This window comes from Uloborus diversus, chromosome 1, assembly GCF_026930045.1.
Source record: "Uloborus diversus isolate 005 chromosome 1, Udiv.v.3.1, whole genome shotgun sequence".
Classification (NCBI taxonomy): Eukaryota; Metazoa; Arthropoda; class Arachnida; order Araneae; family Uloboridae; genus Uloborus; species Uloborus diversus.
The window spans coordinates 175,830,175-175,849,433 of NC_072731.1; the positions used below are offsets into that span (position 1 = coordinate 175,830,175).

At 36.6% G+C, this 19,259-nt stretch overlaps 1 protein-coding gene across 1 annotated transcript in view; it reads left to right on the plus strand.

Annotated features, from left to right (window-relative positions):
• The first annotated feature begins 12,659 nt into the window (after window positions 1–12,659).
• The window catches only part of LOC129217269 (probable glutamate receptor), a 62,874-nt gene continuing 56,274 nt past the window's right edge, over window positions 12,660–19,259 (plus strand). The window contains exon 1 of the mRNA XM_054851541.1: window positions 12,660–12,709. Within this exon, the coding sequence (XP_054707516.1) occupies window positions 12,660–12,709 (50 nt within the window). The remainder of the gene's footprint in view (window positions 12,710–19,259) is intronic.

Below are 19,259 nucleotides of genomic sequence, written 5' to 3' on the forward strand. Positions count from 1 at the left end.
AGGGTTGCCATAGCTCGGTCTATTCTTATTATTAGCCTATGGTCAGCGGTTGTTTTGATGACGTGGCGGCAAGTGTCCGTAGGATGTTTTCGTTAGTTTTCATTGACCTGTAACTCTATTAGAACGCACCTGGTTAGTCACCGGTTAACCGCGGTCGACCAGTTGCTCTATGCGAACACAAAGAATGTTAGGAGAGTGAAAAAATAAAACTTTTTAAAGAAAAAAAATCTTGAATTTCAGTGAACAAAGATTTGTACCGCAGTTTCTGAGATATATTCCATTCGCAACTCCAACGAACTATAGGAGGCACTGAAGTCACTGTCTAATGGCGGACTTAAAAAGTAAAACAAACGCACATGGTAACGAAGAAAATGCTAAAAGGTTGTGATTTTTGTTCGTACGTATGATTTTTTCGCTTTATTCTTTTTAAATTAATTTTCAAAGTCTTGTGGATATTCTGGCCCACGTAGAAAGAAATGAGAATTCAAGAAGCATTACTAAACGTTAAAGGTTAATGCAAACTACGTAGTTCGTAGTTCTAAGCAGCTATTTCCACGATGTTGAATTCGATATTTATCAATTCTTGATAAAACTAAATAATAATTGTGGCCTGACAAGAATAACAATTAATGCTAGAAAATTCAATATGACATTACAAATTGTTATCGAAAGAAGATGATACTTTTTTGCGTTGCTTGGCTAGCGCTTATTGTTTTCCATTTGTAGCTGAGTTATTTCTCTCGAATTCCCGAATCGGTTAGTTTAAAAATTTTCTGTTTCGATTTTTCTAATTTCTGAGTTACGATTTAATTGTGTCATGTTATGCAAATCATCAACAAAATTCTCACGGATATATGGTGGTAGTTTTCTTTTCAGTTGATTGACCATTATTTCTTTTCACTTATCGAATTCTGTAATCTTACTACCATTTTATTCCACTCATGATAAAAATTAAAAATGGTTTAACTAAAAACGCGAAATCTCGCCAAGGCTACTTTGCTCGCACAATACTAAAACTATAACCCTACACAAATTTGGCGAAACCTTTCAGCTGAGAATAAAAGGAATAAAGTAAATTCTTTCTCGGTTATTCATTTTGTTCTACGATAATATATTCAAGAAAATATTTTGCATACTGTCCATTCCAACTAAATGCTGCTGTAAAATATGGTAAGTTTAATTAATTTAAGATTAAAAAACCCCATATTCTTACAAATTCATACAAAATAATAAAATTTTTTACCTTGTATAACGTTATCCAAGTTTGTTAATCCAAAATTTTCGCTTTCACCAATTATTAAGGAAATAATGAAAACTAACATTATTTTGAGAAGTTCGAGAATACTACTAAGGGACGAATTAATTTCTGTAGCTGAAAGCAAACTAAAACACATCGATTGCGTTAATAAATACTCAGAACAAACTGCCTGTGTTTACGTCAACAGACACACGTGGAACGCAACGTGGCAATGTTTTAGTTTCATTTGCAGTTTTGTAAATCACCGCAAGGTAGCGTATTCGAGCGCTGGAGTTCCGAATAGGTAGCATGTACTTGTAATATTTAAGTTGAGTATCTTATTTATAAGTATTTCTCAGAATCAATATCGATTTTGCGATTAATCTAATATCAGAAAGAAAATTCTGGAGCCGGGCTTGCAAAAATAAACACAACTTCAATTTCTTGAGACAGTAAATATCACTTTGCCCTCTTGAGACAAGGAATGTCACTTTGCACCGTTGAGACCATGAATGCAGCTCTGCAGTAGTGTTAAGAGTAGTCCTGAAATAAGTAGCCATGGTAAAAAATTAACGAATCAAAGGTGGATTGAATTCAAGGATAGAGAATATCGCGATTTGTCATTGATGTTTCATTAATAGGATCACTAACCAACATTAAAAGGAAAGCCTTTTTGTGCACTAACCGCGGAATTACAACCACAAGAATAATATAGGGCCAAAAAAAGTTTAAATTGACAGCAATGGGGTCGTTTCCAAAATTTTAAAAGTATTTTTTTATGAAAGAGCATGCTTAAAAACATAGGATGTGACCATTTTTAAAATAATTTGACTAAGTTTAATATTTAAAAAAATATTTTAATCGGTGCGCTTTCATTGTTTAACACTTCTGCCGATGACATGACAAATGATGAAATGCCATTCACGGATGCCATTCCCAGAGCGCAATAATAAATTCGCATTTTTACTCGCGTGTACTGGCAACGATATGGTTGATAGCAGTCGTAGAGCGCAATATTTAATTCGCTTCTTGATTACCATAACGTGGAAACGCGGTAGACGGATGCGCCAAAGGACATCATTTGTGACGACCACGCCTTATTTTCAGAGTCGGACATTTTAAAAAATTAATCAAAAATTTAGCATTGGGAAAACAAAAGTTTTTTCTCGCACCATGTTATTTGTTTTGCTTATTCTATCAATTTCAGTGGCTAAAAGTAGTACTTTTGACTGAAAGAAAGAACTTCACTCGGAAGAGCATACTGAGGCCTAGTTTAGACGAAAAATATTAGCCCTGGGGCTCCCGTTATCTTAATATATATAAAAAAATTTTGAAAAAAAAAATAGAACCGTCTTCAAAATTGCTCTAAAAAGTGAAAAATAATTTTATTCTTTAAACACCATCGATAATACTTTTAAACATAATTTTTGAAGTTGGCGCAAAACACAAAGTAAAATCCATTGTAACCATGCTTCGTTTATATATTTATCAAAAATCATCCAAAGTTAGGAACGAAACATTTATATCGTTACTCAAATATGCTGTCATCAATGCGTAATGCACGTGGTAGTGAAGAAACTGGACCTGGTTAATTTATACTTGTAGTTGAGTTATGGCTGTGAATGATTTTATCTATCGTTTTTGCGCCAACTTCAAAAATTATGTTTAAAAGTATTATCGATGGTGTTTAAAGAATAAAATTATTTTTCACTTTTTAGAGCAATTTTGAAGTCGGTTCTATTTTTTTTTTCAAAATTTTTTTATTTCATTCTTTTTAGTGTAAATGTAGATATTTCAGTAAAAGTAAGAAGTTACCTAGTAAGAAGTGCGGCTCTATATCACTGTATTGCTTTAGAAAAGCCTTTATTCAAAATTATCATTACAATTACTATTAATGTTACAGTTATATGGCACCAAACTTTTACAACAATGAGTTTCATATTGTCGCGTAGATGAAAATAGCGAAGACAACGTGAAAGCCAAATGAAGCGAATACTCGTTAGTCTCAACTCGAGATCTTTATTCAGAACCACGAATGAACGTTACATCTCCTTATATACAACTTGAAAAAGTGCTGGAACTTTCCAGACTTTAAAAGATACAGAAATTAATAGAACATTCGAGAAAATACGGGAAACAGTAGAAACGAAATTTTAGTAACATTCACTTTGTCCTAGTCGGGATTTGAACCCGGGTTGCTCGTGTGGGAGACGAGAATTCTATCACTGAGCCACCGTTATCCTCGGATGAAAAGAGCGAACTTCGCTACAATATGATTTTAATCATTTAATAGGGAAATTTACTGTTTTTTGCCCATAACTTTTTATCTAAAGAACAAATATGGTCAAACAAAGTAATGGGACCTAAGTTGAGCCATCCTCTATCCATTAAAAAAAGAATCATCAAAATCGGTTCACTAGGTGAGACGCTATGAGTGGACAAACAAAAAAAAAAAAAAAACATACATACGGTATGAACTGATAACCGCCTCCTTTTTGAAGTCGGTTAAAAAATCAATGTCCTGAAATAACATATATGTATCAACGCACAGCCAATACCGCTGAAACCTCAGACTTGAAATTTCGCAAGCATGTCCACATGATTACGAAAGTATCCACTAAGAAAGGATTTTTCGAAATATCAATTAGTTCGGGAGAAACTAATTAAAACCCCTTAATTTCTGTGAAATTAAAACCTGAAATTGAAATTTAAATCCCTTATTTTCGAAGACTTTCCTCCATTCAAATCATTATTCAGTACTTCATCTCAACTTTTTGTTGATAGCAAATTTCAAATTTGATATTGTTTTTATTTCTCACGTGATTCTTCGAGGCTTCTCTCAAGTCAAATAATAATGTTGCTGTCTTTTGCTTTCATTTTTTCAACATTAGAAACGAAGTTTTTAAGAACATCATCACAGACAGACTAATGTTTTGAATTTAGGAGAGTGCAGTTTCCTGTAAAAGTTTGCTTTACAATAACCGTTAATAAGCAGGGATCTATTTAAGAGAAGACTGTTTTTCACACGGACAATTTAAAGTAGCTTGCTTCAGAGTGAGTTCATCAAGCAGCTTAATAATTTTAGCACCCGAAAAAAAAATGTTGTAAACAAAGAAGTTCTTGCTTAAACATAGGTATAACAATAAAATGTGGATGGCCTGCGTTTGCAAAGAAAATCAATACTTTAAAAGGATCGTTAATGACAGTTAAAGAATCGGTTAAGGACAAGGGCATATATATATAAGGAGTCCAGGAGCCCCGGGACCCTCCCACAAAGAAAAAATTATAGGTAATAAGTAATTAATATAGGGGATTTTCGTAACTAGGTGCACCAAGCACTGTTATCCCCTACTAATTCCATTACCCGAGCAATGCCGGGTACGGGAATGCTAGTCGAGATATAAAGTCATAAAATCTGCCAAGTTAAAAAAAAAAAAAAGCGAGTTGCTTGAATGGCTGGAAAATCAACGTAAGAACAGTTTTCAGTTTCGTGAACAGAAAATAAATTTGTGTTCTCACATTCCGTATTTGCCTAATCTATCACGGTTTTTTTTTCCTTCATGAAACTGAAAACTGCAATGAAAGGAGTTTTTAACGATGATGAGCCGGTTCGGCTAAAGCTCTAAATCGTAGCTTATGTAGCGACACGTCCGCCATCTTGGGGCAAAATGCCGCGCTCTTCCTCTGTCCGCTACAATGAAGTAACGTGTTTTGCTTTTTGATTGTGGTGCTACTTGGTTGTGGAATAAAATGGAGTTTCGATTTACTTCGATTCCGAGTCACAACTGACTACAACTGTATTTATGTCGAAGACTGCATACTAAGTGCCTTGCCTCCATTATTTTTTATACCGATAGATGGCAGCACCATCACCGGATCGAACAGTTAATGAGAATTTGGAACTAGTCCAGGAGCTAATAGCTACCTGGTGCTAGCACCCCCAGAGGTATCGTTTTACTTGGAGGACATTGAGACCACGAGCATATTTAACGTCGCCCAGTCCCCTTTAATGACGACGGTGGATCTTCGACCATCGAGGTTCGAACTCAGGACCCTCCGCCCCCGAATCCGACACTCTACCGATCGGGCTACCACGACCCAATATGGAGTTAATACGAAACCACAGTCAAGAAGCAAAGCACGCTACTTCACCATAGAAGACAAGAGGAGAAAACATCGTTTGGCCCCAAGATGGTAGACGTGTCGTTACTTATTCTACGATTCAGGGCTTTAGGTCTAGCCATTCAAGCAGCCGTGACACAGATGTTAAAAGAACATTTCCAAATACGGAATTTAAAAAGTTCATGGATAAATCTGGTTGACCGTTCAAAACATTGCACATTGCAGTGACTCAAAGGGATCATATTTTGCACAAATATTGTGGCGGAGAAATCCGTAATTGAAGTAAGTTTTAGGAGAACCTCGATAGATGGCGCCAGCAGCTAAGGAAGCACACCAAACTGATTAGGGGTTTGCCCCCTACGCAGACCCCTAGAGAGAGAGTCGAGGGTGTGAGCCAGGAGGTCTCGCAGTAGTGCGTCTTGCGCGTTGGTGACCGGCTGCTCTCATAGCATGGAGTTCCAGCAGAATGATGTCGATGTTATTCCTCCGTTGAGTTTTGGGTAAGTCCACACTCCCTCTCCTCCCAGAATCTGTGTACTGTATTTAGTGACAAAATAAATTGATTATTCGCCGGATTTAGCTTTAGCGTAACTGATAATTTACCTGTGATGGCAGGAGCTAACATCTACACAACGCAATCCTACGGATAGTCCTCCATCACATTGGTGCAGTGACCATTTTTTCCTGGCGTTTAATCTAAAATATTTTGAAAAGTAATCGCCGTGGTTGTTCGCTACGTTTTTTTGAAAAAAAAAAAAAAAAAATAGTTAGTTTAGAAGATTCTATGCTGGTATCGAACGTTGACCATGCCGGTTCTAAGCCTAACGCGATCTGGATGCATCTGTGAGAGTTTTCAAAATATGCTTTATTTGAATTTAGATTTGTAATAATTTTGTGAACGCTTACTTTAATATGCAATTATTTTTGAGATATTTAAATAAAATTACGATTCAGAAGAGTTTGAAAATTTTCGCTTCATGCATTGTTTTTGAATGATCATTGAATTGACTCTGCGCTGCAGTTATTTATTTAAGTGTTTTTTTTCCTATCAATTGATCATGCTTTTGGTTGTTTTCACTTATTTATTATTTTTATAATGCATTTATATTGTGTAAAGCAATCGCAAAATGTTTCATATAAAGTGCATTTTGGGGTAACGAAAAATCTTTGCTAAGTGATGTGTGAATTTTTATTTAATTTCTCAATTTTACTGAAGCTTACTAATAATTAATTGTGTGTTAGGTTAAATGTCATAATGTATCGTAGGGGCAGAGCAGCACAGAACATAATTGTTCAAAACAATACAGCCAATATGGCATTAATAGATTTAGTTCCAAAGTTTTCCGGGGACGACACTATTAACGTAAAGAAATTTTTGAGCAAAATAAATGAAGTAGGACAGTTAAGCGATTGGTCGGACGAAGAGAAATTGTCCATTCTGAAACTTAAACTCACCGGGGCAGCTGAATTGTTTATTTCGACAGTCGCGGGAGAAAATGATTTCAACACGGTTGCGAATTTGCTAATAGAACGGTTTGAAAGGGAAATTTCAATTACAGGCGCATTACATGATTTGGCAACATGCTCCCAAAAGCCAACAGAAAGCGCATTTGATTTCGGTCTAAGAATTAGGAAAGTTGGAGCCCAGGTTTATAGTGCAGGGAATATGGTACTAATGCCAGAAGTAAGCCAGAATTTGCTTTTAGCAAGGTTTCTAGCGGGATTGAAAGCAGACATTCAGCGATTTGTGTTGAGTAAGAACCCGCAAACGTTAGATGAAGCAATATCAATCGCTTCACAAGAGGAGGAAAACAATAAAATTCACGAGGCCTCAGTAAAACAAACAGAAATTAGTGATGTACACAGAGTACAAAACGAAATTGTCAGTGAATTGACCAGTCAATTAGCAAAATTAAGCACCGAAGTGCAAACACTAAGAGCTCAAACGAACGCGGTTAATGTGCAGGAGCAAGGGAATAGTAATTCATTTAGGGGGAATTCCTATAGAACCAACGCACATACAGGTAGGGGTTCGTTTACCCACAATAGGGGACGAGGCCAGTTTAACTTCAGATGTCACTATTGTGGAGGCGCAAATCACAAGCTATCTGAGTGTTATGTCAAAGATAGAGATATGAGACAACAAAGGCAAACAAGGAACAGATCCAATTCACGAGATCGTAATAATTATCGCGGGAGAAATAATCAAAATTTAAACTTCAGGGGGAGAAGGCATTAATTAATTTTAGCAGTTACAGGGTCTGCCCTTCTCCCTCCTCAAACCCATACCCTAATTACAGTTTGCCGACGATTGATGTCGAAATTAACGGTGTAAAATGCAATTGTCTTTTGGACACGGGTGCCTCAATTTCTTTACTCGGACCCAGTATTTTTGAAAAATTAGAGAAAAAAGATTTGCAAGAGATCAAATATAATATTTCAGCCAAAACTGTTAATGGGGGGAATTTAGAAATCCAGGGTTGTTTTAAAATTGTTTTGAAAGTTCAAAATTTACCTTTAGAGCAAATTTTTTACATAACTAAGCATGACTTTAATCAAAATTATCAAGGAATCCTAGGGTTTGATTTTTTACAATATAGAACGGCAAATTTAAACTTATGCGATAACACTTTGCAAATCATGAACACAAAGATACCAATTACATCAAGAAGCACAGTTGTTAATATAATTGATTTGGGAGAGGAAATTAAATTAAAACTTAATAAGAAAATTTTAATTCCGCCACATTCGAGCTCAGTTATTTACGTTGAAGTGCCCATCTGTACAGACAATTGCGTTAGTGCTAGTATTAAGAAGAATTCCAAGTTAAAAGGTGTCTCGTTTGACAGTGATAAAATTAAGATTGACCATAGTAATAAACAAGCGGCAATCAGAGTTAATAACACCACTGATTCAGGCATTTTTCTAAATAAACACACTAACATTTGCTATGTAAGCAATTTTGAGGAGCTCCCCTCAGACATCCCAGTTTCAAGGGATTTACCTGAACCATTGACGGAAAAAGATTTCAACATGAGCGGACTGAGTGCAAATTTAAAATCAAAAATTTTCAGTATTTTAAAAGATCATGAATCTGCTTTTGCTAGGACGACAATGGAGTTAGAGGAAGCACGAACAGAACTTTATAAGATTCAGCTACATCATAATCACCCCCATCAAATGTCCCATTTACAAAATTCCATTCAATTTAAGGGAAGAATTTAGGAGACAAATTCAAGATTTGGAATCAGCTGGCATAATTTCAAAATCAAAATCTTCGTATAACGCCCCAGCTCTTTTTGTTAGGCAAACAAATAAATGGAGAATGGTTCTTGATTTCAGAAAGTTAAATGAAATTACTGAAACGCATGACTTCGAAATTCCTACTTTAGACGACATTTTGCACGAAATTTCAGGATCTAATTATTTTAGTTCTCTTGATTTAAAAACTGCATTCAATCAAATTCCAATTGACCGGAGAGATAGGCACAAAACAGCTTTTTCTACTCCTGACGGAAGTAAGTATGAGTTTAATCGCGTTTGTTTTGGCCTCCGAAATGCTCCGAAAGCGTTCCAACAAATTGCCACAAATATATTAGGAGATTTACTACACAAAGGAGCACTAGTCTACATAGATGATATTCTCTTGTATTCAAAAACTCAGGAAGATCACTTAAAACTCCTTGAGGAAGTTCTTCATCGATTTGAGAAAATTAGACTAAAATTTAATCCAGCAAAATGTCAGTTTTTCACTAAATCTTGTAAATTTTTGGGATTTATTGTAACTCCCGAGGGTTTGCACATAGATAAAGACAAAACTGTTACTATAAATGAGTTTTTACCACCTAAGGATCAGAGGTCAGTAAAGTCATTTTTGGGATGTTGTAATTTTTACCGTAGATATATTAAGAATTTCGCAAAAAGGGCTTTACCTCTTACTAATTTACTTAGAAAAGATACTCCCTTTGTTTGGGATAAAGCGGCTCAAGATGCTTTTGAGGATATTAAGCAAGCAATATTAAGCCCTCCCGTGCTAGCTTTGCCAGACCCAAATGCACAGTTGCAAATCACCACAGACGCTTCTGCTTTGGGTACTGGGGCAGTTCTTGAACAAAAGTATCAAAATGGGGAAGTAAAACCATTATATTTCTACTCCAAAAAGTTAAACCCATCACAATCGAAGTATAGTGCAACTGTTTTAGAGTTTTTTGCTATTTATTGTGCTTTGTCTTTCTTTCGGGCATTTCTAATTGGCAGGAGGTTCAAAGTGTTTTCCGATCATAAGCCACTGGAAGGATTTCTCTCAAACAAAAATCCTTCCTCTAAAATTCTCAGGTGGAAATTAGCATTAGAGGAGTTTAATTATTCCATAGAATACGTGAAAGCCAAATTTAACGCGGTCGCGGATCACCTATCAAGATGTGTGAACGCAGTAACCATCGTTTTCCCAAATAACACCGAGCTAATACAAATGCAAAAGGAAGATCCAAAATTAATCAAAATTATCCATGCACCAGAAAAGAATGAGAGTGATAGATATCCCAATTATATATTTAATGAGGACAATGTACTAATTCACGTCTCACCACGCAACAATAGATCACCAAGGAAGGATCCAAAACACCAAATCTGTGTACCTCACTCGCTCAAAGCCAAAGTTCTCGAGTCTGTTCATTCTCAAGTGGGAGGTCATTTGAAATTTTTTAAGACTTACAACAGGTTAACTGAGAATTTCTTTTGGCCCTTCATGTACAGAGATACAAAAAATTTCGTAAGATCATGCACTACATGTTTGTCTAGGAGAAACGCGTTTAAAATACCTTCTGCCCCGTTACAACAGGTAGATCAGAGTGAGTCACCCGGAGAGAAATGTCACATCGATGTTTTCGGTCCATTAAAGACCACTCGGGCAGGTAATATGTATGTGCTTTCTATGATTGACGCATTCTCTAAATACATACACCTTGCTCCCCTATCAAATTTGAGAGCGCACACAATCTCGCAAACATTTTTCGAAAACTACATAGTTCATAGAGGTTGCCCGCGTGTTCTTATAGCCGATAACGCAAAATATTTTTATTGTTCTGAATTCTCAGATTTTTGTAAGACTCAGGGTATTGAGAAAAGACACATCTCTGCGTATTCCGCTCACGTCACTGGAAAAATCGAGAGGACAAACCAGAGCCTTGCAAATATCCTTGCAGCCTTGTCTTCTGACAGTGAAGAATGGGACACTCAGTTACCTCAGACTATGTTAGCTATGAATTCCGCGGTTCATGTCACTCAGGTCTCGCCCTTCTTTCTTGAACATGGCAGGGATGTTCGGCTCCCATATACACTGGGGAACGCACCAAAATTTGACACACAGTCAGAGTATATAACACACCTAATTGAGTCATTGGATAAAATTTTTCCAAAAGTATTACATAATTTGAACGAGCAAGAGAAGAAAAATATTGATAGAAGCAGACTAGGTCGAAAAGAGGAATGTTACAATTATCAGGTAGGGTCGCTTTGTTTTGTAAAGAACCCTAATTTAAAGAAAAATATTTCTGCTAAGTTGAGACCCAAATATGAGGGACCATACAGAGTTATTGAGAGATACACAAATGTTAACTATAAGGTTAGACATGTTGAGAATACAAGAAAAGTGTTAAGGGTCCATGTCAATAGATTAATTCCTTACACTCAGAGGTTTAGCTATTTACACTTGACAGGAGATGAAAACATTATTCAGGGCACACAGGTAGAGAAACCATGCGATGTTCAGCCAAGTAATTTGTTAAGTGATTCCCATGATAGAAACGTATTAGAAAATCATTCGCAAAGGTATAACCTAAGACCGAGGTAGAAATTTTGCCCTTTCGTTGATACGTTTATCATTCATTCATTCATCCATTTTTTTTTTTTTAATTATTACGTTTTTTTTCCTCGCACATGTACATGCTCATTGATTTTAAGTATGGCAGAATTGTAAACATGTGAGGGATTGACAGATAGGGATTTTGATTTCATCGAGCTGGCCACTTGGTGTTGTCTTGGTCAATTTTTGTCAATAATCTGTTCATCGTAGGTAGGAATTGATCACCAGGACCAAGGGTTCAGTTTTCGCCTCCGCGTGGCAGGTTTTCCTTAACTTGTTTAATTAAATCTTCCTTCAAAAAAAAAAAAAAGTCAACAGATGTTTTTCATTGTTTTTTTTTATTAATCGCAAAATTAGTAGTTTTCCTAAAAAAAAAAAAAATCGAATACTCTCACAATAGCATCCAATTGCATATGGTTTACAATGTTAGCTTTTTTTTTTGCTACAATGTTAGATATTTTTAGAAAAAAAAAATGTACTGGAGAGTAGTGGACTTACCGTGGCAAAAGTCAGAGATTCAAAAAAAAAAAAAAAAAAAAGGAAATTCTCACTTGCAGAAAATAGTGAGAAGGTCACCTACGTCTTCAAAGTTGAGTTGTGAGTCTCTTGGATTTAGAAGCAAACTTCCCACCACTGCAAATTTTGAACTATGAATCTCGTCGAAAAGAATTTTTTTTTGTGACTTCCATCTGCCCAGCTCTCTGATACAGAAGCTATTTCGACCTAAATATAGTTCATTATAGCGAGTGCTGCCGTAGAAAGTGACACCAACATCATTGCAGAAGTATCTGCAAAACCTCTTGTGCCTTATTACATCCGACGGACTCTAGTTGCAATTCTGGATTCTATGAAAAGACTGGTACAAAGGTTACATTTCCTTGGTTCTTCAAAACGAGTGAAAATACTGAGATCTTTGAGCGGACTTCAGACAAATTCACTCTGTGCTACTGTGTCCACGTTGAACTTTCACATAAGATAGGCATTATGTGGGTTTCCTTACTATAATAGTGCTGATGTTCCCTCAAAACACATGATGATGACATTTTATGAAAGAAAAAAAATGACTTTCTCATCCACAGATTTTGAACTTTAGTCATTTGTATTTTAATAATTATTTGTTAACATATTATTGCATGATATATTCCAGAAACTTCGCTTGAAATGTACTTACAGCATTTTGAACTATTTTGTATTATGTGTAACCAGTTTCATGTTGAGTGGTTATTTTTGAAAGGGGGGAGGAGTGTGGCGGAGAAATCCGTAATTGAAGTAAGTTTTAGGAGAACCTCGATAGATGGCGCCAGCAGCTAAGGAAGCACACCAAACTGATTAGGGGTTTGCCCCCTACGCAGACCCCTAGAGAGAGAGTCGAGGGTGTGAGCCAGGAGGTCTCGCAGTAGTGCGTCTTGTGCGTTGGTGACCGGCTGCTCTCATAGCATGGAGTTCCAGCAGAATGATGTCGATGTTATTCCTCCGTTGAGTTTTGGGTAAGTCCACACTCCCTCTCCTCCCAGAATCTGTGTACTGTATTTAGTGACAAAATAAATTGATTATTCGCCAGATTTAGCTTTAGCGTAACTGATAATTTACCTGTGATGGCAAGAGCTAACATCTACACAACGCAATCCTACGGATAGTCCTCCATCACAATATTAGCTTTGAAATATATTACATCGCTAAAAAGTTCGGTTATTTTCAGATCACACTGTGTATGTGCGCATTTGTTAAGATTTAGCTCGTATTTTAACTTTATGTTTTAACTTTATAACTGTAACTGTATTTACTGTAACTGTAGTGTCTACTTTATGGTACATTGGTGCCCGAAATCTTACTTAAAAGGAAAATAACAGACTTTTTTTTAAAAAATAACTAAGCACTTTTCAGGAAAGTGCGGTTCAAGTCAGGTAGAGAATTTTTTATCATTATCTAACTATCTGTCATAAAATTGAGTGTTGAAACATGCTTATTTTTCTAGGAAAATTTGGTTTGAAATGACTTGAGCCGCACTTTTCTTCGTTTATGGAGTCACTTTCTTGGAATAACTGAAAACTACAGGAATACTTAAATAATGTCCTTTCTCACCCACAAAAGTTTTTTTGTCCTTTAGAGTGCATTATAAAAAGTGCTTAGTTATTTTTTAAAAAAATCTGTTATTTTATTCTTTTTAGGGTAGATGTATTTCAGAAATAATAATTCTCGTGATAAAGATCCTAATATGTGTCTTTACTTATCGCCGTTTTTGATTATTGGCATAGATGAGGATTAAAATCCTAAGAAAGCAATGATAGTCGGTAAGTTTCATGCTTGCTCCAGAGAAGCCTTGACTCAAAATTTTTATTATGATTACTATTAATATTGCTGTTGTAAGGCTGTTAGGTAGTGTCTTAACTGTATCTTTAACTATCAGGATTATTGTATATGGCAACATCTGGATAAAAATATATGATTAATGATGATGCAACAAGGAGTTCAATAAAGTTGTGATTGTCTTAGTGAGTTGTGTTTATAGAAAAGTATTGCATGTAGAAGTACAAAACTTGTAACAATGGGTTTTATGTTTAAACATTTAATGGGGAAATTACATGAAATCTGCTGTTTTCTATCCTAACCGACATAATAATTTTACTTTAGAATTGAATTTTTCAGCGTTAAGTTTGTACCTTGAGATTAAGCAAATCATTTAGTGAAATCCCGAAGTCTCTAAGTGGTCTAGTCGCTGAGGTATAAGCAAAGACAGGCCTCAGATTTTCCCCTCACAATCAGACCAAGTATAATAAAAGTGCTTAATAAAAAAATCAGTAACTCTAATATCTACTTTCAGCATTTGAGTGGAACCGAGTACGACGCACTGTGGCGAAGAGTGGAACAAAACTTACAAATTCCCACCAACGACAAAGTGCTTCCTTGGTTGGAGGAAACTGCCGAGGAAAACGGAATATGGATCGCCGAACCTTTCTTCATGAAGTTCCTTGTCGGACAACGTTTCAAAAATACCGGAAAATGTAATGTTCGTGTCGTTCCTATTGATTTCTGTCCCGCTTACATTGCCTTTGGGTTCAATAAACAATTTCCAGAGAAAATGCTGAAAGCATTTAACAAGAGGTATGGGTTTCCATTTTCTGTTCTGTAAAGATTGTTATTTATCTGTCGCACTGGTCTACAACGAAACTGCTGTCCATCTCTGGGAAGTTGAGAAATAGCTTTGAGCAAGTCCATTTCTTTCAAGGGAGAGCAATCAGTAAGAAGAGGAATTGTTAGGCGCAAAGTTGGACGACCATTGTAACCCTTTTATTGGCGAGAAAATCCTGTACAGCTTGCTACTTCTTTCCTGAATTATATTGTTCGCCAAATGGGTAATAACACTGCCAACTAAATCCGCAAGTCATTAAGCCGTTTTTCATCACCCCTATTTCAACAAATGGAATCGTTTACTCGGTTGGGCAGCGGAACTCAATTTGCCAGAGGGGGACAGTAAAGTTGTCTCTATCATGAACAAAAATAGTCTATTTCAACCAGTTTGGGGTTGAAGAACAAGAATATGACACTTGATTTTCTTCTTCTTTTTTTTTTTTTGCTAGCTTTTGTATCTAACTAGGAAACTATGCAGTAAGAAAGCAATAAAAAAAAATTTTTTTTTGAGCAATCACGATTGGTTATTGTTCTCACTTGACTGTTTTGGTGTGCTATCATTTTATTTTCCCACCAGCATTATTGTTCTCATTTGACTGTTTTGAATTCCTACGATTTTAATTTCCCTCCGCTTCCCTCTGCAGCATCACCGTCGACTGCTGCTCCTCTAGCGAAAACCGTCTCCAGGTTGCATCCATATGCTACACACACAAATACATACACCTACACATGCACACACAAACACATACACACACTCAAACACATACATACGCACACGCGCATACACACAGACACCTACACATACACACACAACTACCCACACACTCATCACACTCATGCCTGCACACAGACACAAACACATATTCCTACACACACATACACATTCCCCACCACACACAAACACTCATACACACAACTACCCACACACTCATACCTGCACACAGACACAAACACACATGCCTACACACATATACACATACCCCCTTACACACAAACACACATACCCCCCACACACATAAACACACATGCCTACATACACACACACAGACTCGTGATTGCGAAAAACATAATTTGAATTCAAGAGGTCAACATTCAAATTATTTTTTTTTTAAATTAGTAGCAATGAAAAGATTATCGTAAAACATGTTTCTGGATACATAAATTATTTGTCCTCACGTCCTCGTTATCAAAATATGAGGTCTTAAGGTCTTTCGAAATTTTAAGAAATGTCACCAAATTTAGGAAGTTTCGATGAGTGTGGGAAGACTTCTTTCAACTGCTTTGTAGAAGGATATCCTACTGCATGTTGATGGTGAAACCATGTGGTACTTTTAAATTATCGCTAAGTCTTTATGGTAGGGGAGCCCATAATGCTAAATTTACTCGAACGTCATGAAGACCCATTAGATTTTGTAGTATAGGTCATAAGTAGAAAAAAATGTTACATAATGTTCCTCTTTAGTGGTGGGGAAAGTCTCTAATGATATTCATAAATGTAAAAAAAAAATAAAAATTAATAAATAAATAAAAAATAAAAATTAATTTTAATTTTGACATTTGGAATTCAAATTATGTTTTTCGCAATCACGAGTGTGCGTGTGTATGTGTATAGGCGTTTGTGTTTGCGTCTGTGTGCAGGCATGAGTGTGTGGGTATGTATACACATGTGTGCATAGGTGTGTATGTGTGTATAGGTACGTATGTACGTGTGTGTGTGTGTTTGTGTCTGTGTGCAGGCATGAGTGTGTGTCGGTGTGTATGTATGTGTAGATGTATGTATGCTTGTGTCTGTGTCGGTGTGTATGTATGCGTGTGTGCGTGTTTGTGTCTGTGTCGATGTGTATGTATGCATGTGTGTGTGTTTGTGTCTGTGTCGGTGTGTATGTATGCGCGTGTGTGTGGGATATAGACGCAACTTGGAGACGGTTTTCACTAGAGGAGTAGCATCGTGAGGCGCCGATCGACTGTGGTGTTGCAGAGGGAGGCGGGGGGAAAAATAAAATCATTGGAACGTGGACATACCCGAGTGGGGCAGATATTGATAGTTTTGATGCTTCTACTTGCCTTTGAACCGAAAGTATGTTAATCTATTGATTTGCGCGGTGGGGGTAACTATCTGGAGGGATAAAAAATTGGAAAAAAAAAAGAGAAAGTAAAATTTTTTTTTCGAGCGCGTCAGATATTTAGAGGGGATGTTATTTAAACCTTAAAAATGCCGCCACTCAAAATACTGACGTTTTGGAAATGACGCAGGCTCGCAGCAAATGTTTGAAAATGCAAAAAAAAAAAAAAAAAAGGTCGCATTGAAACACTCGAGCGTGTCATATTTTTATGCAAGAAGGTTCAGCTTAATGTTCCAGTCATGGTAGCCTAAAATCAGACGATTATTTAGAGGGGTATTATTAATTTGTCCGCTAGAAAAAAAAAATCTCGCATATCATACCTACTAACCTATGAAGTATTCCGTTTCAGCTGTCTAGTCACCCGCCACCTCTTCGTGGTCAAGCTTTAACAGGTCAAGCTCTTTTTTCAAAATTTATAAGCATGAGCATTCGAATGACTAAGCAAAAAAACTATATTTTAGTGAAAATAATTTGTTGTATCTGTAAAATATTTAAGAAATGTTTTACCACTATAACATAATGTACCTTTTTCATGAATAAATTCACAAGCCAAGAAATTTCAAACAAATCCCCAGAGCCCAAGGACTCTATTGAAAACCCAAGATCTTGGAAGAAACACCCAAGCTCCGGCAGTCCTGGTTTAATTAATGTTTTATCGATATAACATAATAAATCTTTTTCATAAACAGGACCTGAATTACGCACGGTCCTGCAGGTCCGTGGACCTGGGCACCCATTTTTTGGGGGGCATCAAAATAGAGTAAATTTCTTTCTACCCTCCCCTTTTTTTTGAAACAATTACTTTGAAAATGTGCAAATTTTTTCATGGGAGGGGTCCCAGGTTTTATTAGGACCCGGGCATCAGTTGGGCTTGATCGGGCCCCATTCATGAACCCAAAACCCGAGAATTTCGAACAAAATCCTAAGAGCCCTAAGTCTCCATTGAAAACCCAAGAATTGGGGGGGGGAATCCGAGCTTGGCCCCCTAGGTTCTCGGGTAACGGCACCAGTAACAGAAAATTGTCCAGTAACAGGCAATCGTAAGTTTGGATTCAAATAATAAGAATTTTAGACGGGTAAAACTGATGCTGTTGTTGCCCATGAATACGGTACAACCATCTAGTGTTCATCAAAATGAACTTTATGAGTCAGTTGGTGTTTACAAGGCAGTGGTGGAAAATTATGAACAGCCACCATGAGGTCTGCCGGGGTTTCATGTTCATTTAAATTTAATAAGTTTTTAGATCCAAAAATAAAGAACTACTGCGCATTTTGAAGAGAAAAGCGGAATTCTGTCCATTACTCATCCTTTACTCATCCTATCTGTTACTGGGTATCATCAGAGTTTTCGGTATCTGTTACTGGGGGTCGGTTCTTTTTTAAAAATTGAGCAATAAAAATGGAATTAACTCGTTCAGAGGGTCCAGAAGCAGCCGAACGTTAGATGAGATGTAGTTGCATGAGAGTAAAATACAGGGTGTCCAGCAAAGGACTCCCTGGTTTCAAAATTAAATATCTCGAAAACAATGGACGATATTGGAATAAAATAAACGGTATGTTTATTGTGAAAGCCATAAAAATCATATACAGGAACTTGTAAGTTAGTTTAAAAAATTTGTCAACAGGTGGCGCTTCACGCTGTAATTGCAATAGAAGTATAGTGCCTTATAATAGAAGTCTGCTGTGAAAAAGGTTAGTTGTTTCAGCAGCGGCTTAGCCTCTCAGATATGCTTCATATACATTAGAAGTTATCGTCCAACCTCTTCGCAGCACTATTTATGGAGACTTATATTGCAACAACAGCGTGCAGCGCCACATGTTGACAATTTTTTAAACTAATTTCCGAGTTCCTGTATATGATTTTTATGGGTTTCACACAATAAATATACCGTTTATTTTATTCAAATATCGTCCTTTGTTTTCGAGATATTTAATTTTTAAACCAGGGAGTCCTTTTCTGGACACCCTGTAGTTGCAAAAGTCAAAATACATTAAAAAACTTAGAAAATTGAGTTAACCTAAAAACGATATCTTAAGCATGGGTCTGTTACTGTTTGACCATCGATTACTAGTCCAGGATTTGAAGGGGGTTGAGCATGCATGGAAAGGCTGACGCAATATTATTTCTGATTACTGTTACAGGCACGATGGTGATTATGAAACCACATGTCGTCGCCCCCCTGGGTGGTCGACAACCCCGGGGGAGGGGGGAAAGCAGTGGGGGAACCGTTTTCTAAAACACTCATAACTCGCGAACTATTTGAGATAAAACACTGAAAAAAGTGGCAATCGACGCAACAAAACAAGTGCTTCATAAAAGCTAAATATAATTATGGACCTATCTTTGTTGGTTTCCTGAGTAAAATTCCATTTTTCGCAAACAAGCAAAATTTTTGAATAAAATGCGCAAAACAAACTTTTTTTGATCAAAATAAATTCCAAATCAAAATTGTTTGACGTTTTTTTTTCAAATAATGTCCAAAATATTATTATTCAGTTTGTTAAAATCACTTAAGTACTGTTAACGCGTTGAGAAACAAAATGACAGTAGCAAGCTCGAACACGATTTGCATTATAGTTCAGGATCTAAAGGGGTATTTTGAGCATGCATGGAAGACTTGACGCAAAATTATTTCTGATTAATGTCACAGGCAGTATAGTGAATATGAAACCACATGTCTTCGCCCCCCTGGATGGTCGACAACCCCGGGTGAGGGGGAAGCAGTGGGGGGAGCCGTTTGCTAAAACACTCATAACTCGCGAACTATTTGAAATAAAACATTGA